The following is a 22,237-nucleotide window of genomic DNA, read 5'->3' as shown; positions in this document are numbered from 1 at the left end:
ATGATGGACGAGATATTAGAAGACCACCGCGAATACGCCACGGCATATATAGACGACATTGTCGTCTTTAGTAGGACTTGGGAGGACCATCTGCAACAGCTGGAAGCTGTCCTGCGGGCGCTCCAACGAGCAGGACTCACGGCAAACCCCAAGAAGTGCCAATTCGGAAACAGGGAAGTATCGTACCTGGGATACACGGTGGGGAGGGGGCGGTTAAAACCATTGCTGGACAAGGTACAAGCCATTAGAGACTACCCTCGGCCCCACACCAAGCGACAAGTCCGCCAGTTTTTAGGCCTCGCGGGGTATTACCGGCGGTTTATAAACCACTTTGCCTCACTGGCGGCCCCGCTAACAGACCTTACAAAGAAAGATCGCCCCCAAAGGGTGGTGTGGACGCCCCAAGGGGTGCGGGCCTTTGAGGCGCTCCGCCAGTGCCTGATGTCAGGGCCAGTATTACGGCCACCTGATTTCGAAAGACCGTTCATATTACAAACCGATGCCTCCGAAGTGGGGCTCGGAGCGGTTCTCGCGCAGGAGGAAGAGGGCACGGAGTACCCCGTAGCCTACCTGAGCCGCAAGCTGTTCCCTAGGGAAAAAAACTACGCAGTGATTGAAAAGGAAGCGTTAGCCGTCAAATGGGCCATAGACTCTCTGCGCTATTTCCTTACAGGCAATGCCTTCACGCTGGTGACGGACCACGAACCCCTGAAGTGGATGCAGACCATGAAGGACAATAACGCGCGGATAATGCGGTGGTATTTAAGTTTACAACCTTTTCGTTTCGAAGTCAAACACAGACCCGGCAAGGACAATGGGAATGCAGACTGCCTCTCACGGTTGCCGGGTGACGAGCAACCGGGGGGTGTAGGAACTTTGCAAAGGGGGGAGGTGTGTGACGGGGTGGAGCAACCCCGCCACTTGAGCGAGGCAGACGGGGCCGCCGCGGAGCCGGCAATCAGCACGGCAGGCCCGAGCGGGGGCGGAGGGACACGTCATCACGCGGCGCCGGGGCGCGCCGGTGATGACGTCGGGAGAGCAACGCCAGGGACGGCAAGGGGAGGGGGGATAAAAGGAGCCGGGGAGGCCAGGGGAAGGGGGGCAGAACCGGCGGAACCGGCGGTGCCAGCGGACCCGACTGGGCAGGAGCCAGCGGCGGCGGGGCAGGAGCCAGCGGCGGCGGAGCAGGAGCCGGCAGCGACTGGGCAGGAGCCAGCGGCGGCGGAGCAGGAGCCAGCGGCAGCGGGGGTGAGACCTGCGGCAGCCAAGCCAGCCGGAGGAGGGGCCCGAGCGAGGGAGGAACGAGCCACGGGAGCCAGGCAAGGAGGCAGCCAAGGCAGCGGGGAGCCCGCAGAGACAGGCGGGTACCCAAAGCAGTGAGGGTCGGCGGAGTGGAGCAAGACCCAGGGCGGGCTGTGTAACCCGAGAGCAGGGGCGTTTTGGGGGTACCGGCCCCCCCTGCTACCACTGAGAGGGCACCTCTCAGTGTCAGGGCCCTGGGTCGGGGTCCGGAGAGAGGGCGGGCCCGGACCCCCCACTCCGCCCGGTGACCCCGAGTCAAGTGGTATCCTGAGCGCGGCCTGGGGGGCTACAGGAGAGGGCGGCCTCGTGACACCAGGTCAGACCCTTTATCCAGGATTAAATCATGGATGACAGCTGTCTTGTGGGATACTGACCTGGCATTCAGCAGCAGCACCATTAGGCCTGACAGCTGGCTGTTAAGATTCCCAAGACCACTGAGGATGGGAACAGCAAAGGAACAAGAAATAGCTTGTAACTGTCTAAACCTCGATCCCCTCAGCTGACCCATCCTGATCTTACCACATATCTCCCCCTGCCCATCACAACTCCCACTATGCCATCTGAACCCGCCCTGTTAACCACCCCACCCAGGCCACAACACAATTGGGGGAGGAGGGAAGTCTACAACACACACACACACACACACACACACACACACACACACACACCCCATCCTTGACGTTCAGTACGGGCAGGTAGGGGGAACCTTCTCTCACCAGGAGCCCTCCTCTGCCCTCCCTGCTTTCACCAGGCACTGAATAGGCCACCACACAAATAACAAATGTGCTGCTCTCACCACCACAAAATAATAAGCTATACCCGTCAGTGGGTGGGGCACCGCTGACTCTTGAAGGTGCCCAAAAGTCAGCATGACACGCCTTGACCTTGCGGTTGGCCGAGCAACAACCCGCTACGACTCAGCCCAGGGTCAGGGCACCAGGCGGAGGGGGAAGCACAAAGGGTTTATGAACACAGTTTAAGACACGGCCCTGGGTCAGGGCGATGAGCAATGGGGGAAAACAGTAGTTGAAGCTCCAGCCGAGTTCCAGCCAGGCAGGGGTCGGGTCTTCTCACTCCAGGAGAGCCAACAAGCACAGGGGGTTTTGCCCCACAGGGGGAACCTGCCACCCAATGGGAGGAGTGGGGGGGGGGACTACGCAGGCCCACCCACTCCACTGCATCACGGCCGAGGGCCCTGATACTGGCAGCCTGGCAACCACTAGGTTGGTGGAAATCCGGGCTGTTACACGCCAATGAGGTCAAGGGTCAGCAGGGGTCCTGGCCTCAACACGCTGCCTACCCGACGTCCATGTCCTCAGCCGGCCCGAGGTCGGCTATCCCTGGGCCACACTCCGATCCCCCCTGCAGGCCTACCAGACTCCGGCACTGCTCCAGGGTGTCCTCAGGCGACAGAGGGGCTGACAGGGTGTCCATGGGCTCCGGCTCAGGCGGGGGTCCCGGAGGCCCAGTCCAGTTGTCGGTGCCCGGCGAGGGTCCCGGTGGGATCGGTGTGGGTTCAGGCGGCAGCCGGTGTCTCCGCCGCCCAGGCCAGATGAGGGTCTATCCACAACCCGAGTCTATGAGAGTAGCCCAGTCCTGGGACCCAACCTTAACCAAGGTGCTCAATTTAAGGGGAGACCGGAGTCAGGCATGAGACTCCCCAGCACAGACCTTCCCAAAATTACAGTCTGTATTAGTGCAGTCATGTTGCAAATGTCCCCGCTGACCGCAAGAAAAGCAGGGTCCCAATTCAGGCCGCCCCGGTTGGAGGGGCTCCCTGTGTGTGGAGTGGGGTCTGCTGCCTCGGTTTCTCTCAGGGCGTATGTCTGAGGGCCCTGTGCGTGGTCCTCCCCGCCCGTGGTTTTGGGCTCAGCCTCAAAGACTCCTCTCAGGGGGCTGGCTCTCCCCTCTGGGGCCCACCGTCACAGTTGATGGGGAGGTCCTGGTGCAAGGTCAGGGTTAGCTCTCAGCATCTCTGGACCCACAGGGGCTTCTGCCACCAGAAAGTCCTCCATCAGGGTGACCACCCGAGTTAGAGTTGTGGGCCGGTGGCGGAGTACCCAGGCTCTGCCTTGGGGAGGTAAGACGTGCATGAACTGTTCTAGGGCTATGTCCTCCACTACGTCCTGTACAGTCCGGTTCTCCAGATGTAGCCAGCGACAGGCCAGATCCTGGATTTCCTGGGCGATGGCCCGGGGCTGAGCCCCTGCTGGATAGGTAAGCGTCCTAAGGTGCCACCGAAAGGTCTCAGGGGTGATGTCTTGGGCGTCCAGAATAGCGGCCTTTACCTGCCCATAGTCTCTGGCCACCACAGGAGAGAGGCCCCGATAAGCCATCTGGGCGAGGCCACTTAAGTAGGGGGTGATTATGGCAGCCCACTGTCCCTGGGGCCATCCGGCCACCAAGGCCACCCTTTCAAAAGTTTCCAAAAATGCTTCGGGGTCGTCCTCTGGCCCTATCTTGGAGAGGTGGATCGGTGGTGCAGCAGATGGCGAGTCTCTAGCCCCTGCTGCTGAGTTGTCCCCAGGTAAGGGGACTAAAGTGGCCAGTCGCTGTTGTTGCTCCCGATGCTGGGCCGTCAATTGCTGGAGCAGCTGCTCCTGCTGCGTAGCAAGGCGTTGTAGCAACAGCTCTTGCTGCTGCTGACTCTCAACGAGGAACTTAACAAGTGGCTTCATGATCCCGGAGTCTGTAGTTCCCTAAACCCAAAAATCCCTAACTTCCAACAATTCCCTCATGTCAGGGGAGTGGGCGTTGCTCACATTCTCCACCACATGTAAAGAGTCTCTCGTCAGTGAATGGGGCACCGCTGACTCTCTAGGGTGTCCACAAGTCAGCGTGACACGCCTTGGCCTTCCGGTTGGCTGAGCGACAACCCCCTATGACCCAGCCTGGGGTCAGGACACCAGGTGGAGGGGGAAGCACAGAGGGTTTATGAACACAGTTTAAGACACGGCCCTAGGTCAGGGTGATGAGCAATGGGGGAAAGCAGTAGTTGAATCTCTGGCCAGGTTCCAGCCAGGCAGGGGTCGGGTCTCCTCGCTCCGGGGGGTTTGCCCCACAGGGGGAACCTGCCACCCAATGGGAGGGGTGGCGGCGGGGGGGGGAGATGCAGGCCCACCTACTCTACTGCATCCCGGCCCAGGGCCCTGATACTGGCAGCCTGGCAACCACTAGGTCAGTGGGAATCCGGGCTGTTACACGCTGACAAGGTCGAGGGTTGCCGGGGGTCCTGGCCGCAACATGCTGACCACCCGACGTCCATGTCCTCAGCCGGCCCGAGGTCGGCTATCCCTGGGCCACACTCCGATCCCCCCTGCAGGCCTACCAGACTCCGGCGCTTCTCCGGGGTGTCCTCAGGCGATGGAGGGGCTGGCAGGATGTCCATGGGCTCCGGCTCAGGCGGGGGTCCCGGAGGCCCAGTCCAGTTGTCGGTGCCCAACGAGGGTCCCGGTGGGATCGGTGTGGGTTCAGGCGGCAGCCGGTGTCTCCGCTGCCCAGGCCAGGGCTCCGGGGTTGGCAGGGGTCCAGGCGGCCCAACCCAGTCATCCAGCCAAGGGCAGCACGGACGAGGCCTCTGCTGCGGGAGCTGAGACCAGGCGTCTGCTCGGCTTGGCTGCCTGGCTCTAACTGAGCCCGGGGCTCTTAGAGTCCTAGACCCGCCCTCTGACTTCCTGTGGGCGGGGCTAGGTGTGGTTGGACCTGCCCACCAAGGGGTCACAGAGGGTGCTTCCTCTTCCGGGTCAGCAGGCGGCCATGTTGTTGTCCCGGGCTCATTACACACACACACACACACACAAAAACCATCACCCCAGTACAACACACACCCTCAGTCTGCCCCGAAGGGCTGCACCAAAGGACGGCCCCCACCAAAGGACGGCCCCCTTTGGCTCCCCGCTTTGGTGCGACCCACTGGCAGTGGTCCGCCACCAGTGGTGGCCTCCTGGGTTTAAGCCCTCGCCTGGTAGTGGCTGCAGGCCACAACTGCAGCAAATGATCTTAGTCCTAAAGTTGCAGGCCTCTCATCCAGGCAATGGTGCAGCAGCAGGGAAAAGGGGCTCACTTAATTCTCTTGTAGGAACTGTAGCCTCTGAATTCCCTGCAGTTGTGTCAGCGTGAACAGTGTGTTAGTGTGAGGCTGTACACAGAACACACATATGCAGACCCCCAAATTCTAACCATTTGCTTCTTCCACTCACCACAAACATGGTCAGGCCAAACATCAGGCATTAGAACTCTAGCAATGTTCACTGAAGCTCTTCACGTTCCAGCCACACAGCCTTTCTTTCTCTCCACCCCCTATCTCTGTGCCCCCTCCTTCACTTCTTTTCCTTTCCCACCTCAGAGACGAGGCCTCTCTGTTAGCTACATCTTCTTTCTGGGGGGCTGTGAAGTATACTCTGAAACCCCTCAATTTGCTCTCATTGGGTACGTCTAGACTACAGGCTTTTCTCAACAGAAGTTTTGTCGACAGATACTGTCAACAAAGCTTCTGTCGACAAAGAGCGTCTAGACTACATCCAGTTCTGTCGACAAAGCAAGCCGCTTTGTCAACGTGAGAGTGTAGACGCAAAGGACAGTGTAGATGCAATAACGCCTTCTATCGACAGAACTGTCGACAAAAGGCGTTCTTCCTTGTAGAATGAGGTTTACAGCCATCGACAAAACTGCCGAGTTCTGTTGACGTTATGTCGACAGAACTCAGTGGCAGTGGAGACACAGGTATAGTTTTGTCGACAAAAGTCCACTTTTGTTGACAAAACCCTGTAGTCTAGACACACCCATTACATTCCAAACACGGTGGATCCAGAGTTGGAGGAGGTGCATGGGGGCAGAAAGGACTGTCTCCAAAGTACCCCTCAACCCCTGCATAGTGAGTAAGTGGCCAGCCTGAGTTTCATTCTCCTGCCAAGGCCCAAATGAAAAACCTAGTGTGTGACAAGGACCCTAAACGAGGAACACTTCAAAATGATTCATGCAGGAAAAACTGCTGTAGACTTCTTCCCCTGAGTGTACATGGCTCTCTTGGCTCAGCTTCACAAGGCTTCGCTATGGATGTAAACAGCTGTCAGCAGTAACAGCGAAGAGACCCCAAATCAGGGCAGGGACTAGGGAAAGCCAGACACTGCTTTTGGAACTGATGTCTGAACTCTGCTGTCTCCTGGAGGCATCTGGCATTGTAATGGGAAAGGACGTCAGCTGTGACTAGTTGTCTGTGGGGAGGCCCAGCACAGGGCAGACTGAACTCCAACCTGTCTGGTTGCAATGCCACTTGGCCAACAGGAGCCTGGGGATATACATGCTGCCCTGGGTGCTCTCACTGCACCGCAGACATCTGGGCTGTGTCTAGACTGGCAAGTTTTTCCGCAAAATCAGCTGCTTTTGCAGAAAAACTTGCCAGCTGTCTACACTGGCCGCTTGAATTTCCGCAAAAGCACTGACTTCCTACTGTAAGAAATCAGTGCTTCTTGCGCAAATACTGTGCTGCTCCTGCTCGGGCAAAAGCCCTCTTGCACAAATCATTTGCGCAAGAGGGCCAGTGTAAACAGCACAGTACTGTTTTGTGCAAAAAAGCTCCAATCGCGAAAATGGCGATCGGGGCTTTTTTGCGGAAAAGCGTGTCTAGATTGGCCACAGACGCTTTTCCGCAAAAAGTGCTTTTGTGGAAAAGCGTCCTGCCAATCTAGACGCTCTTTTCCGCAAATGCTTTTAATGGAAAACTTTTCTGTTAAAAGCATTTCCGGAAAATCATGCCAGTCTAGACGTAGCCCTGCAGTTTTGCTGCTGGTCCCAACCTTGCCCCAGGGCTAGCGCTGACCATGGAAGGAAAGGCAGGACCTCCCAAAGGAACCACCTGGACACAGCGTTCTGAGCAAGGCAGGCTCTGGGGGAGCTGCACTCAGATATAATAGTTCTGGGAAAGGTCTTCGGGGATGGGAGGAGACGTGGCTCTGAGGAACAAGAACGAATCAGTGTCTAAAGATAAACAAATGGTCTGATAGTGATGTGTAAAAGGGAAGTCAAATCCCCCGGAGCCATTGATTCCCCTATGAGGGGCACGTACAATATACATACATTGCTAATGCTTAGATATATTTGCTATTTGTATAGGAGTAAGACATGACAAAGGTCAAGGCCTGTCAAAGTAATAACTTATAATAAGGAGACGAGGGGAGGTGAAACCAGTCTTCTGTTAAGTAGAGATATGGATAGATTCCACATCCTTTAAACTTGTGACCGGCTCAAGCAGGAAAGGGAAAAGGGAAGTATGGCTTGCCCATTGTTCAGCAAGAGTGAATGAATGTAATACAGCTGTAACCGCAAAGTCAGCAAGTAGGCACTGTATTTAACCTCGTTTGGAAAATTAACCTGACCTATAGGAATGCTAAACGTCAAAAAATGAAGTAACCTATCATGTTAAGGCACCTAAACCAGGAAGGATGTGAACCCTATAAAAACCCCTGCATATGAGATGTTGGGGGTCGGCTCTGATTTGAACATTGAGTTCCTTAGCCGTACCGTGGTTGCAACCAATAAACTTGAGTTGGACCCAGCCTGAAAGTGTGACTCTCTTCTTGGGGTAAATCAGACTAGCCTCCAAGGGGACGAAACCTTGCAATTTATGCAACAAATTGGCGACCCAGATGGGACCTCCCTTGGACTACTCCGGAGTCGGACGACAAGATTCGCTGTAGGTGACCGTGAAGTGCGCACCGGACTGTTTGAGTCCGTCACGGCACCGAAAGCGTGAGTCGGGACATCCGGAAAGTTAAAGGAGTCTCTATTGAATGAGTCAACTAGGCTGTAAGGTCCGAAGAGAAGGCGCCGGGGCAGAGACAGAGTGAGTATACCGATAATTCCCTGTGTTTTGGGTAGTGTTGGTAATTCGAGAACTGTCCTTCGAGGACAGTAGGAACTTCGAATAAACACGGTGTATCCGGTAGGAAAACACGTATAGGGTAGGCGGGTCGCACCCGAATGGTAAAAGCCTCTGTAAGCCCCAGAAGGAACACCATGAACCCGTGGGTTGCGTGGGGAAGTTATGAGGAGTTAGGAAAACTCCAGTGGATTGCTTTTGTTTTTAGTAGGAGTACTCTTGTTCTTTGTTTTAAATGATTTGTTGGAAACCTAAATTGTGAAACCACAGGTTTGTGTGTAAGCATAACTGTCGCTGACCAGGTCTGAGACTTAAGCTGACTCCAGCCGCCCCAAGAATCCTGCAAGGGGAAACCCGATGACCAGGATTTCTTGATTGCAAGGGGGGTCAGCCGAACCTCGTGACCCAGCGAGTCTCCAAGCCCCCTGTTTGTCTATATTTGTTGCTGTCTAATAGGCCCGTCTTAAGTGTCACGGCTCCACAAGGGCACACCGGTGTCTCTAGTGAGGCAGCCAAGCGCTGGACCCTCTCTGAGTTCGGACGCTAAAAGCTGGTGTGGTGTCATTCCATCGACACACGGAGCCGCGATAAAAGCTTGTTGACTGTGTATGTGTGTGTGCGCGCAATATATATAAATAGATAGATATGGGTTCGGGAAGTTCCCGGATAGAAAACTCCGCAACCCCATTGGGATGCATGTTACAGAATTTTAGTAATTTTAAAAGTGACTATAGAGTAAAAATGGCAAAAGATGAGTTAATTAAATTTTGTCAACTTGAGTGGCCTACTTTTGGTGTCGGATGGCCAGATACGGGCTCCTTTGATGTAAACCTGGTATCCCTAACACATAGCGTTGTGACGCGGGACGGACAGTGGGATCACTTCCATATATTGATTGTTGGTTATTCCACGTCCAGATCGACCAAAATGGATATTAAAATGTAGTATGGGTGTGTGTAAGGTCATGGCTGCAAAGGCAAAGACCTTGGGAGGTAAAAGCCCTGAAATACTGGCTCCCTCTAGTGATGAGGAATTTGAGTCCTATGGAAAAAAGAGGAAACCCCCTTCTTCTTCAGGAGGGTCTGGCCCTATTAGAGAGAATGAGAATTGTTCCTCTCCTGCCACTTCAGGAGGAAACAGTAACTCTGAAATCATAAGTGAACTTACATCTGAAAAGTTACCCCCCCCTTATCAGACTCCTGCTGGTCCTGGATTCACTTCAGCCCCCCCTGCAGAGGCTGAAGTGAGGGGGGCTGAGCCAACAGGGTGGACTACTCAATTCAGGCAAAAAAAATACTTCTTGCGAAAAGGCCCATCAGATCCGGGATCATCATACCATCAGTACCCCCTTAGAGAAGTAATAGAGGAGGGAAGATAAGAGAGCGCAGAAGCAGATGGCAGTGCTGGCTGCAGCACTCTCCAGCAACCAGAGGCCGGACCATAAGGGGCCCCCTCAGAAAGGAAAGGGACGGGTAGCAGTTGATGGATGTGTGCACTGATGGGGAAAAAGGACATTGGAAGAGAGACTGCCCAAAAATTGAAGGCAAAGGGGAAGAAAAGACAACCGGAGAACCGCCAGATGCGGGCAGAATCCTCCGGAGAAGAATCTAGTTGAAGGGGACGGGAATCTAAGGCCACTACCCTACGAGCTAAAGCTCGAAAGGATCCCATGGTAAAAATAAGGGTGGGTGGCAGGGACTATGAGGCTTTGGTGGATACTGGAGCCACATTTTCTATGATTCCCGTAAAACCCCCCTCAGCTAAGGAAAGTGGAAAGCATGTGATAGTGGAAGGAATTGAGGGAAAGAGAAGCAGGCTACCCGTATGTAGACCCCTCCTCACGAAGATTAGAAAAAAAAAAAAATTATGCTAGAGCATGCCTTTGTTGTTTCATCTGCATGCCCAGTTGCCCTGCTAGGGTGAGATATGCTAATTAAGCTGCAAGCTAAAATTTTCTTCCGTAGTGATCAGAATGTAGTGCAGCTGCCGGTGAAACAGGGCTCAAATTACCAGATGGCTCTCTGTGCAGCTGAAATGCTGTTAGAGACAAAAGGGACTGAGGTCTTAGAAGGAGTCAATCCATGTGTATGGGCAGATGAGACCCCTGCCCGAGCAAAGTTTGTGACTCCAGTAAGAATTCCTCTCATTGAAGGAGAAGGCTCTGTGGGTGTAAAGCCATATCCCCTGAGAGAAAAAAGAGCCACCTGGATAGGCTTAAAGCCATTAATCGAACAATTCAAAAGATATGGCTAGGTAGTAGAAAGTTCCTCTCCCTTCAACACCCCTATTTTAGGGATGCCAAAACTGGATAGCGTCTCTTATAGACTCGTGCAAGACTTACGGGCAATAAATAAGAAAGTTCTTGTAGACCATCCTATGGTCCCCAACCCACACACTATCTTAACACAAATTCCAGCAGACACAACAGTGTTTACGGTATTAGACTTGAAAGATGCTTTCTTTTCTATACCTTTACACAAAAGTAGTTGGAAATTATTTGCTTTTGAATGGGAAGACCCAGACACCCATCACAAAACCCAGCTGTTGTGGACTGTGTTGCCCCAGGGTTTTGTGTCATCCCCCCATATTTTTGGGACGACATTGCAAAAAGACTTAGAAGACTGGAGGGGGCAGCACCCTGAGGTAGCTCTCCTCCAGTATATTGATGATTTGTTGATTACCAGTCCTGATATGCAAAAGGGAAAAAGGGCAACGGAACCCCTGTTGAATGCCCTAGGGAAGAAGGGATATAAAGTTTCACAAGAGAAGGCCCAAATATGCACCTTCCTAAGCTATGAGATTGAAAAGGGAATGCGGGCTTTGAGCAAGGATCGAATCCAAGCAACTTCAGGAAATTCTCAAGCCCTTCTTAGCAAATAGATAACGACAGCCTCTACGGCTAGAAACGCAGGCAACCCAAAGATGTTTCACAACATATGAGTGGGGGCCATCCAGAGGAAAAAAACATAACAAACAGTTAAAACCTTTCCCTCACACGCTGTTATAATTGGCTTGAGGGCGTGGGGGAAGGTAACTTAAAAGCCACCCAGATGTCAACCAGTAGAAATTGAATGTGAAGATGTAATCACTAAAAACTAAATCTGCCTTAACAAGGAGACACATTCTGCAACATAAATCTCCTTACAGAACATGAGCAAGTGATTCACCCCAGAGCCAGCAGCATAACTCAACTGCTGCAGCCTGGATGTTATGAAAATCATATACTGAAAAGAATTAGGAAGTGTGGGGGCTAATTAGAAAGCCCACTCTCCTTACCAAATTAATGCTAGACAAATCTGTGTAATTAAGAAAAGTCATTTAGCAGGATCAAGACAGATCATAAGGGAAAAAAAAAAAAAAGAGCCCGGTCTGCAATACGAGAGGGAAACAGAACCATGCCACTGTTGGGGAGGGCTAGTAACTCTAAGGTAATTCAAGGGAGTGGAAGGTCACGAGTACCGATGAAGCGCTCTTGTTCTCAGAAAGTTGCAGCTCACTCGCACATGAAAATGGTAAGGAACTAGCTGTAACCTGTTCCCCTAGCAGATCTTAGGCAGTATTTTAAGTTATAATAGGCCACCCCGATGGGGGGGAAGAAATGTTTTCTTGTCTTTCAGATCATCAGAAAGCGCTGGCGCCAGTTGAAGAAAAACAACAACAAAATGCCATGGTTCTGTGTCATGACATGTGTTTGTGTTCTGTCCAAGTTTGTCTTGTGTGTCTTAATTGTAATACGTATTGCAAATGTTGTGAATAGAAAATTGTTTAGGCTAGGAGAATGTTAACAATGTCTCCACAGGTGAACAAAAAGAACTGGAAGGAAGCAAGGAGTACATCACGTGAACAGAAGGATGGGAGACAGGACTAGCTCCTTCCCACCAGACTAGTTTTGCTTTAATGGCCATTGCTAACTTGCCCTCATTTGGATATCATCAACCAGGACTTTAAGGACAAAATGGAGCCTCCCAGTTGTGCACCATGCCCTGAACAGGCCCCTGTTCCAGAACAAGGACAACTGTCACTGGTCCTTACCTTGATGATGTTCCACACTGGTACAGACCAGTTGTGTGCTAGACTGGTTAATCAAATTGGCAAATGCCTGATTAGGCAATGACAAGGCTTAGCAGATACCATCGCAGATTGGTTTGAGCCTGGTAACCCTATCAGCAACACTTATGTCATAGCCCAGAAATTGTATGAGAATCCAGACTTGTAAATGCAGTAATATCCAGTGCCCGTAAAGGCCTACACACCAGCCAAGCTAATCAATTGATCCTAAATAGTTTGAAGGATCTGTCCAGCTCTGTAGACCTAACCTGATGTTTGGACCAGAAACTAATTGGATTAGAAGTAAAATAAAGAAATTAGAAGGCCAGTATTGAAGAATAAGGTAAGCTTTAGCCACTACCACTTAGTTCTTATGGTGGTGAGTCCCCAATCTCCCCTGTGCCTACCCATGGGAGTAGGGAAAGAGAGAATCCATGAGGACCCAAAGGCCCACCTGGACAGGGCATAGTACAACCATTTGTTTTTGGTCTCTCTGAGGATTCCTCACTCAGATCAGATCAGAATGGTAACCTCCCTGCTTGTACCAAAGCAAGGGCATATAGATAGAATAGAAGGCATTGCTTATTCTGAAGGTGTGGGAGCCTCCCTATACCCAGGGATTGTTGCACCCACTTTGATAAGGAAATTTTATGTACCTGCCCATTTAACATCATGACGAATCTGCCTAGGCTTGATGTGGTTGTCATAGAAAAACAAATGAACATCGAGCTGGTCCAAATGAACGGTACCTACTGGTGTTTGACTACCCAGACAGATCACTCCATCCTGCCCCTCTGTATATCCATCTGTGTGCATAACGGTCCCTCATCAAGCGGCCTAACCGTCAATAGAATGTGGACATATCGCACTTTGGTAGTGGAGATAACTACACATGAGATGCTGAGTGGCATGGCGGAAGTAAGTACCAAGAGGAGGGTTTACTGGCCCTGCAGGCAAAGATCAAGAAGTTGGTGGCCAATGCCCAAAGATATATTGGGGCTAGCCGTCTGAGGTACACACAGATAGGGAAACACCGTGGACCATGCCAAACACCTATCTCTGCAGCACTCAACCAGGCAGTAGAGGTCAAACCTATAATCATGGGCAGTGCCAGTAAGGCGACGAAATATCTTGGGGATGGATTTGAATAGTGTTTGCCAAATTATGTAGAGAGTTTTGATTTTAACATTTATAATAATGATAGTGCTGTACCAGCACTTCCAGAGTAAATTAAAATCCCTTAAATTGTTGTATTTAACCTAGTAGATTAAGAAGAACCCCAAAGTCAAGAGAAAAGAACTATAGGAGTAAACTGAGGCAGTCCATGGTATCTTGCTAAGGACTGACAAACTCAAATAATTAAGTCAGCCTGAGAAGCGTATGCTACAGCAGTAACTGCGACCCTGGTTCCCCTGGCAACCACATGCCAAAAAGGCCTCACTTTGATAAGGCCGGTATCAAGCAACCGCGTGGGATTGTTTTTATGGTTTGCTTTATTCCTAGGAAATAACCTTGGTTCCAAAAGAGCTAGCTGGCTTTTGGCTCAGAGAATAAAGACTCTTATGTCCATCAGCGCTGTGAAGTGCCAAGAACTGACTGTTAGCCAATGCTTCCCATTGCAAAATGATCCTACCCCGACTGCTGATAAGCCTCTCTCCCTTCTGGTCCTGCTTTCCCACCTGTTGGACACCAGAAGAATCGAAATATTACAGGGTGATGTGCTAGTAACCTCTCCCCTGCATGATGCTGAACCACGACTGTTTCAAAGAAAAAGAGGAAAACTCTTGTTGTGCTATGTTGGTACACATTCCTGTTTAGTTTTGTTTTGTTGTGATTATATTATGCTTAATGCCCTGTTTTATACCTTGTATAATTGCCTCTATATGTCGCACTGTATTGACTACTGTCAACCGTGAAATGCTTGTACATTACCAAAGATTAGCCAAAGAAGAAACTGATGAGGTATAAGAAAGAGAAAGCCTCTTGAGGGGGGAATTGATGTGTAAAAGGGAAGTCAAATCCCCCGGAGCCATTGATTCCCCTATGAGGGGCACGTACAATATACATACATTGCTAATGCTTAGATATATTTGCTATTTGTATAGGAGTAAGACATGACAAAGGTCAAGGCCTGTCACAGGTAATAACTTATAATAAGGAGACGAGGGGAGGTGAAACCAGTCTTCTGTTAAGTAGAGATATGGATAGATTCCACATCCTTTAAACTTGTGACCGGCTCAAGCAGGAAAGGGAAAAGGGAAGTATGGCTTGCCCATTGTTCAGCAAGAGTGAATGAATGTAATACAGCTGTAACCGCAAAGTCAGCAAGTAGGCACTGTATTTAACCTCGTTTGGAAAATTAACCTGACCTATAGGAATGCTAAACGTCAAAAAATGAAGTAACCTATCATGTTAAGGCACCTAAACCAGGAAGGATGTGAACCCTATAAAAACCCCTGCATATGAGATGTTGGGGGTCGGCTCTGATTTGAACATTGAGTTCCTTAGCCGTACCGTGGTTGCAACCAATAAACTTGAGTTGGACCCAGCCTGAAAGTGTGACTCTCTTCTTGGGGTAAATCAGACTAGCCTCCAAGGGGACGAAACCTTGCAATTTATGCAACAATAGCACTTTATAAACTAACAAAACAAGATGGTATCATGAGCTTTTGTAGGCACAGCCCACTTCTTCAGATGACTGGAGTGTGCCCATGAAAGCTCATGATCCTTTCTACATGTTTTGTTAGTCTATAAAGTGCTACCAGAACATTTGTTGTTTTTTAAGTTTTTCCTGTACAGACTAACTCGGCTACCTGGCTACCCCCTGAAGCTGTCTAAAGGTTTGCTGGTGCTTACCTATCAAACACTCGACTCCTTGTTGCCTCCATCCTGGGCAGCACACAGACCCAGAGAAGCTGCACAAAGAAAAACACACAAGTCTGTTTACAATTCTCATGTGCCTCGGTCCCTCTGCCAAAGGCTTCCTCTTCTTCTGGAAAGAACTCCCTCTCCTGTATGTGGGTTCCACAGCTCTGAGCCACTCCACCCCAACGGCTTGGAATGAGCCAGAAAGTCCAGGGCTCCACTTTAAAACCCAGCAGGCAGGCCTGTTTGAGAGGAAGACAAATGTCTCAAGCGTCACTGGCTGCGAGTCCTGACCATCACAGGGGCTGGTGCATTCCCTCCTGGGCTGTTCCGTTACCCTCCCCTCCCCCCTCCCCCACCTCAGAGAGTATTTTGGGGCAATTCTCCTCCTCCAGGGCTGTCCAATGCAGGGTGCCGATGGCTACAATACAAACCAAACAAAAGAACACAGCCGCAGGGAGTCTCAGAGCGTGAGTCAACAGACTTTGGCTTGTCTTATGGGCTAAAAAGAGCAGCCTGTGCACATTCCTGCTTGAGCTAGGGTCTAGGCTCCAAGACCAGGCCCGTATGCAGGGGGGAGGTGTGTACGAAGGGTGCAAATGCACCCCCCATGGTCCCCCAAGTCAGTGTGAGGGGGCTCCATGGCTGCCTTCCTGGTGGTCCGCGTCTCCAGCTCAGCTCCCCTCCTTCCCCCCGCAGCAGGGAGCCCACGCTGGCGCTGCAGCCTCACCTGCCCTCCCTCCCTGTGTACTTGGAGTGCCAGTGCTGGCTTCCCACTGCAGGGCGGGGGGGGGAAGCCCTGAGCCTCGCTGCAATCCAGCTCGCAGGGAAGGAGCGCTCAACCTCACCCTCTCCTGGCTGGGGCCCATGGGCACGCTGTTGTTCCCCCATCTGGGGGAGGGGGAAGGGAGGGGAAGGGGGAGCACTTCTTCCCTGCAAGCTGGATCACACACCAAGGCTTGGGGATACCCCTCTTCTTCCCCCCCCCCCCCCCCCCCCCCCCCCCCCGCCATGGGAAGCCAGTGCTGGCACTTCAGCAGAATCCAGACAATGGGAGCAGCAGGAGGCAGTGCTTGGGACCGGCGTGGGGCGCAAAGGCAAGTAAGTACCCCCACCCCTCATGACCAGACCCTCGCACCCACAGCCCCCTCATGCACCACCACCCAACCAAAACCCCACACCCCCAGCCTGTTCCTGCACCCTCCCACCTGGCCAGACACCCTACCCCAGGGGGTGGGCAAAATTTTTTGACTGGAGGCCACTTCAGAAATTTTTGAAGTGGCCCCGGGCCACCTGGAAGGGGCAGGGTCTCAGGCAGAAGGGGCAGAGCCATGACACTTCTGTGCTTCCCCACCCACAGACCCTGATTGGTCTGGGGGTGGGGGGAGCTGCAAAGTCTTTGCCTGCCCCCAAAGAGAACTCCCAGCTATTTTGAACAGCTGGCGGTTCCCTCTAGGTACCCATGCCCCTGGCAGTGGGAGGAGACTTCTCATGCACCTTCCTGCTGTCCCCAGGTCAATCAGGGCCTGGGGAGGGGGAGCACGTGAAGTCTCTCGCTCCCTGCCCCCGCCCTGTAAGGGAGCTCTGTGCTTAGAGTCAACTGCCAGCTGAGCAACAGCTGGTGGCTGACTTTAAGTGCGGAGCCCCTTGCAGAGCCGGAGGAGACTTCACACACTCCCCCGCCCCCAAGCCCTGATTGACCTGGGGCAGGGGGAACATGCGAAGTCTCCTCTCACCCTGCCCCCGTCCTGCAAGGAGCATGCGGTACTCAGAAGTGCCACGCCCCTCACAGAGCAGGAGGAGACTTTGCACGCTCACCCCCACCCCCAGGCCAATCAAGATAGTCAACTAGTTGTTCACATCCCTACACTGAATCCCCCCATTTTTGTCCCAACCCCAGAGCCTAGGAGGCTCCACAAAATCCACTAACCCTGGAACCCCAGAAGAGGAAATCTGGCCTATGGGAAGCCCTGTCCCTCCCTGTCTCCCAGTGGGGCTGGAGCACCAGAGGATTGAAGTGTCTCAGTTGGGGGCGATGTCAGTGAGGGTTGGGGGTTTTGAAGGTTTTTTTCTCACTTGAGTGGTCCCCAACTGATTTTTTCTGTGGATCAGAAAAAAGGTTCCTCACCCATGTCATAAATAAAGAAAATATAGGAACCTTTTGTGTTGGACATAAATAAATATTTTACTTTATTGAAAATGAAGTTTGATAAACTAACATGAGAAAGATAAAGCACTTAGTCTGTTTAATAATTTAAATTAATATTTCCTTTCCTACTGGTTAAACTAAATGGGTTTCCCCAGCTGCAGCACTAGCCAAATGGCTCAGGTGTAATTACATAATTAACGGAGAGTTTCCATTAGCACAGGCCTGGGCAAAATATGGCCCATGGGCTGGATCCAGCCTGCGGAGGCAGCAGGGGGGCAAGAGCCACATGTGGGCCACAGCTGGTGTTGAGGGAGGCATCACGTGGCCAGCTCCCGGGTCTCTGCTGGTCACGTGGGCCAGAGTGGCGTGTGCTCCACTCCCACCCCAGCCCGGCGCCCCCCTAGTGTGGCGCCCGGCAAGTGCCCCCTCCTGTCCTCCTTCGCTATGCCTCTGCCGTGCTCCTCAGTCCCCTGCCCCCGCCAGATGCGGCAGGGGAAAATTGTCCCCGCTGGGCTTCCGTCCAAGGGAAACAGGAAATACCAGACATTTCACATGTCCGGTATTTCCTGGGTTTTTTTTCCAGACGGAGCCCGCAAATACCGGATTGTCCAGGTAAATGCCAGACACTTGTCAACCCCTAATGCTGCCCCAGAGGGGCGTTTTCTTCTTTCACTCATGACTGCTGTTCTGTGCCAGCTATAGTGGCTCTCAACACTCAATTGAAGGGGACAAATAAGCAGGCTGGTAGCAGGGCCTGAGTGAGGGAAGATAGCAGCGTCTTAAGGGCCTAACTGGCTCCTACTACTTCAGTTGACTGCCTGTTCTCCTCAAGTGGGTTCAGGGAAGCAGCAGGAAACAGGAAGCTCCCTGAGAAGCTGGTGCCAATCAGTCCAGGTTCCTGGGGGTGCTAGAGAGGTACATAAGAGGCTCTTCTTCCTCTCTCTCCCTGCAGCTCCTGCTGCTTTCTGTTATTCCCTCTCACCTTTTCTCCTGCCCGCCTGTTATGTCTCTTGTGCCCTCCCTCCTCCAGCACAGCACTCCACCACCTCTGTGCATCTAGAGCAGAGAGAATACAGATGCACCAGCAGCAGACACAATTTTCTACACTCTGGGTCCTAGTGGCGCCCCCCCACAGTCTGGCACCTGAGGTGGCCGCCTCAGTTCACCTCATGGTAGGGCCAGCCCTGAGGGAATCCCCAGCTTGCCCCGCAGCCCTGTGTGTCGTGCAGAAACGTGACTGCAGGCTCTGTTTCTGTTTTAAAACTGGAGGGGAAGGGGGAAGTTTTAGGAGCCACCATGTAGTAAAATATAGTAAAGACTATGTGTGCTTCTTCCCCCTTCCATTACTTAAGCTTGAAACAGCACATATCATTTAGCTAATTGCGCATGTTTTAGAAGCTGCAGTAAAAAGGGGAACTAGCTGTTTAGACCCATTTCTCAAGGACTGGATTACACGTATTACTTGAGTTAGGGAAATTTGCTAATTGCTATTGCTTAAGTAAGCTATACTGGTGGTTGTTACTGAGTGGAATAAAGTTGAAGTATGCTAACCAATAACGCTGCAACACGAAGCTAAGGTAACAAATCAAGACATGCCAAGTTAGATAAGAAAGTTAAAGAAAGTATAAAAAAGGATGCTTAGCCTACGCCCGAGGTCGGCTTTGCTTTGAGCACTGAGCTTCTTAGCCGAACCTTGGTTGCAACCAATAAAATTGAGTTGGACCCAGCCTAAAAGTGTGACTCTCTTCTGTGGGCAAATTGACTTAGCCTCCAGGGGACGAACCTTGCAATTTATGCAACAACCACGCCCCCAGCACAATCCCACTGGCCAGTTTGTTGGAGTAACAAGCAGCCAAGAAGAACCACGCCCCCTCTCCTTGGCTCAGTTATTCATGAAGCACATGGCCAGGCAAACAGGCTAGTTTGGCAGCTGGCAGGTAAGTCTCTTGGCCACAGCCTGCTTCTGGCACCCCAGCCCTTTCCTGCCCCCCCACTCAACATACCCAACCCCTCTGTCCCCCTCTTACACCCATACCCCCTCCCAGATCTGGCACCCCAATCTCCCATCCCAGATCACAATCCCCTCCTACCCTAGGTCACATCCCAAACCCCTGCACTCCAGTCCCCTGCCCTAGGTCACAACTGCCTGCTTCACCCAAACTCCCTCCCAGACTCCAGTCTCCCTCCTGCACCCCAATCCTTTACCCAAGGTCCCTTCTGCAGCCAACCTCTGTCAATATCATGGAAGAGTGCGGCCCTCGACCACTTTCCAAAATCTTGGAGTGGCCCCGTCAAAAATTATTGCCCACCCCTGATCTAGCAGCACCTTAAAGACTATTCGTTGCTTTTTCCAGTTACAGACTAACTCAGCTACCCCTCTGAAGCTTTTTAACTGATGAGATTGCCAAGCCCTTGTGGTCTGCAGTGCTAGCCAGGTGGGTGAGAAACCTTGCTGGAAAGACCAAATGAAAAAATGCTTCCGCTTGGAGAGGTCTGTAGCTCTGGTAGAGAGCTTCCTGCTATATAGCAGCACCTTGCAGACTTTCTCTGAGCAGGCCCTCTCCTTAGGATTTAACCCTGGAGCTTCTGAGCTGTTAAGTGGAGGGTGTTGACATTTGGGTGGAGCATTTACATAAGAACTGCCGTACTGGGTCAGACCAAAGGTTCATCTAGCCCAGTAGCCCTGCCCTGTGCCCTTTCCCCCCTCCCCCCCAAGGGGCTGCTGGGGGCAAGGGTGGCCCTGCCCCCCTTCAGAAAGGGGGCTGGTGCCGATCCCCGCTGCTGGGGAGCCCAGTCTCGGGGGGCACTGGCAGCTGGGAGCCAGCAGCTCCTCAGAAGGAGGTTTTGGGTGGCTGGGGATATGGAAACGGGGCAGGTTGTAGCTAATGGTCTCTGCCCGGCTGACCCGCAGACAGGCAGGCACCTGGCAGGGCAGGCTCTGTGTGCGCCTCCACATCCGTGCACTGCTGCCCTGGGTTGGGAGGGGGACTGCCTCACCGAAAGGGTCACCTGAATCGCCCCCTGTGCCACGCTCGGACTGGCCGAGCCTCTAACTTTAGTCACACGTTTCTGGTCCCTGCATGGAGTGCCAGCTCGGAGCTCAATGCCTTTGGCTTCTCCTCCCTCGGGGCACCGCTTTCTGGAGAATTAACCCCATGGTGGGCTAGGCTTCTTGGGATGCTGCAGCTCCCTTCCCCCGCCCCAAGCCCACCAGCAGCCCTGCACCGCTGGCCCCAGCTCCAGGGCGGGCATTTCTGGGGCAATTCCATACAACAGGTGTCCCCCCTTCTGCGAGGTTCGGAGGGGGAACACACAGCTCAAGTGTAACCTAAAACCCAGTGGCAAGGAGCGCTCCATCTGCTTTGGATTTAAACTCTTGCAAACAAACCCTCCTAGACAAGAGGACTTTCCAGTTCTGTGGAATTTCTGCACAAGGTCCCCCCACCCCCTCCCTAGGAAGCGTCTGGTCTGTTTTTCTTGCAAGACAAAGTCATTCTTGTGTGGTACTGTGGGACAGTGGGGTCTGACAGCACCGTGCTGGGGGGGGCTAGTCAGGGGCTGGGGGAGTAGCATGAGGAGCTGGGGTCTACGATACCTAACAGACGGTGGAAAGGAGACAGTGGGAGCAATTGTGTGTGTGTTTGTAAATGGGGCCTGGTGAGGAACACACCCTGGCCTGACCTCTGTACGTGGTGATTGAATGCCTCTCATGCTGCCCCTTCCCAGGCCCAGCACCAAAGTTAGATCACCCCTGGGCAGTTTGTGGGCTGCAGCAGTATAGAATCACAAAGAGTTTAATTTTGGTTCCAAATGTCCTGACTCTCCTAGTCACCAGATGAGCTGCCGTTTCACCTTCCACAGCCTCTGCCTTGTTCTGTGCCTCATCCCCCCTTCTGTTCTGCAATGTGATTTGTCCTTTTCATATTTGTTCATTTTTTTAATTGTATCCTTTGGTATATATGGTTGTGACTATTTTCTTCCACTATTTGATCTGAGGAAGTGGGTCTGGCCCACGAAAGCTCATCACCTAATAAACCATCTTGTTAGTCTTTAAAGTGCTACATAGTCCTGTATTTTGTTTTTGCCAGTCTCAGACTCCACTAGCAGGGCTCAGGAACTCCAGGGAGTTGCTAGTGTCCCTGCCTCACACTCCAAACAGCTGCCCAGAGGCCACCACTTCCTCCCATTTGAGTGTATGCCTGACACTGCAGATTTGTTTTCACAAGCTCAACTGCTCCACAGCACTGGATTTGGAGCAATATCTCGTTTTCAGCATGGCTGGAGTGGGAGGAGGGAAGGGGGGTCAGAAGAACTGCCAACAAACCCAACATTCAAAGCAGCTAGTTGGTCTGTGGAGCTGAAGCCGAGACCTGCTCTCTGCGGGAGGCAAGAGCCCCTCTCTTTTCGAGCCCCTTGCCTGTGCTAAGGGTGGGCTCCTACTTGAGGACAGTGCATATATTCACCTTTTGTATCACAACTTGTGAGGTCAAGCGAGTCCACAGGCTGCAGGAACAACACACACCTTTCATGGGCTCTGGAGGGGCTTGGATAATGAGCTCACTGAGCAAAACTTGTGAGCTCTAGTGCCCTCTCCTCAAATTACAGGCTGCCTTTTCTAATGAGACAGTTTATGAACCTGAACGGGCTTCAGAATCCCAGCCATGTGCTCACTTAGGAGCTGGCATTCTTGCTGCGGGGGGGAATGGCAGGTTTCCCCTCTGAACATTTGCTGTTCAGAGGGGAAACCTGCCATTTTCTACAAAATCTACCAACTAGCCCCCACCTTCATTTGAAAAATTCAGTGAGAGCCAGCAGAGAGACCACATCCAGGCTGCCTCCCACCCCATTGTGTTTTCCAGATGCACTCAAAAAGGAGGAACTTGACTGGAGCTTGGTTCTAGGTGCAGCAATAGAATCATAGAACTGGAAGAGACCTGAAGAGGTCATCAAGTCCAGTCTCCTGCACTTATGGCAGGACCCAGCAACATCTAGATCAG

General features: G+C 52.3%; 2 protein-coding genes across 2 annotated transcripts in view; both read right to left on the bottom strand.

The window, feature by feature from the left end:
* The window catches only part of LOC102454332 (scavenger receptor class F member 2-like), a 264,639-nt gene that overhangs the window by 194,489 nt on the left and 47,913 nt on the right, over positions 1–22,237 (bottom strand). The window contains exon 2 of the mRNA XM_075914780.2: positions 15,083–15,141. Within this exon, the coding sequence (XP_075770895.2) occupies positions 15,083–15,141 (59 nt within the window). The remainder of the gene's footprint in view (positions 1–15,082; positions 15,142–22,237) is intronic.
* LOC149520856 (uncharacterized) lies at positions 1,977–6,959 on the bottom strand. Its single transcript, XM_089775088.1, has one exon. It carries the CDS (start codon positions 3,978–3,980, stop codon positions 3,225–3,227), a length of 756 nt encoding a protein of 251 aa, XP_089631214.1. The 5' UTR covers positions 3,981–6,959; the 3' UTR covers positions 1,977–3,224.

This window comes from Pelodiscus sinensis, chromosome W (assembly GCF_052426305.1).
Source record: "Pelodiscus sinensis isolate ZL-2025 chromosome W, ASM5242630v1, whole genome shotgun sequence".
Lineage (NCBI taxonomy): Eukaryota > Metazoa > Chordata > Testudines > Trionychidae > Pelodiscus > Pelodiscus sinensis.
This window is presented reverse-complemented; position numbering and strand designations above follow the sequence as displayed.

Bases quoted from the DNA above. Each gene is read 5' to 3' on its own strand.
- LOC149520856 (XM_089775088.1), bottom strand. From the start codon at position 3,980: ATGAAGCCACTTGTTAAGTTCCTCGTTGAGAGTCAGCAGCAGCAAGAG.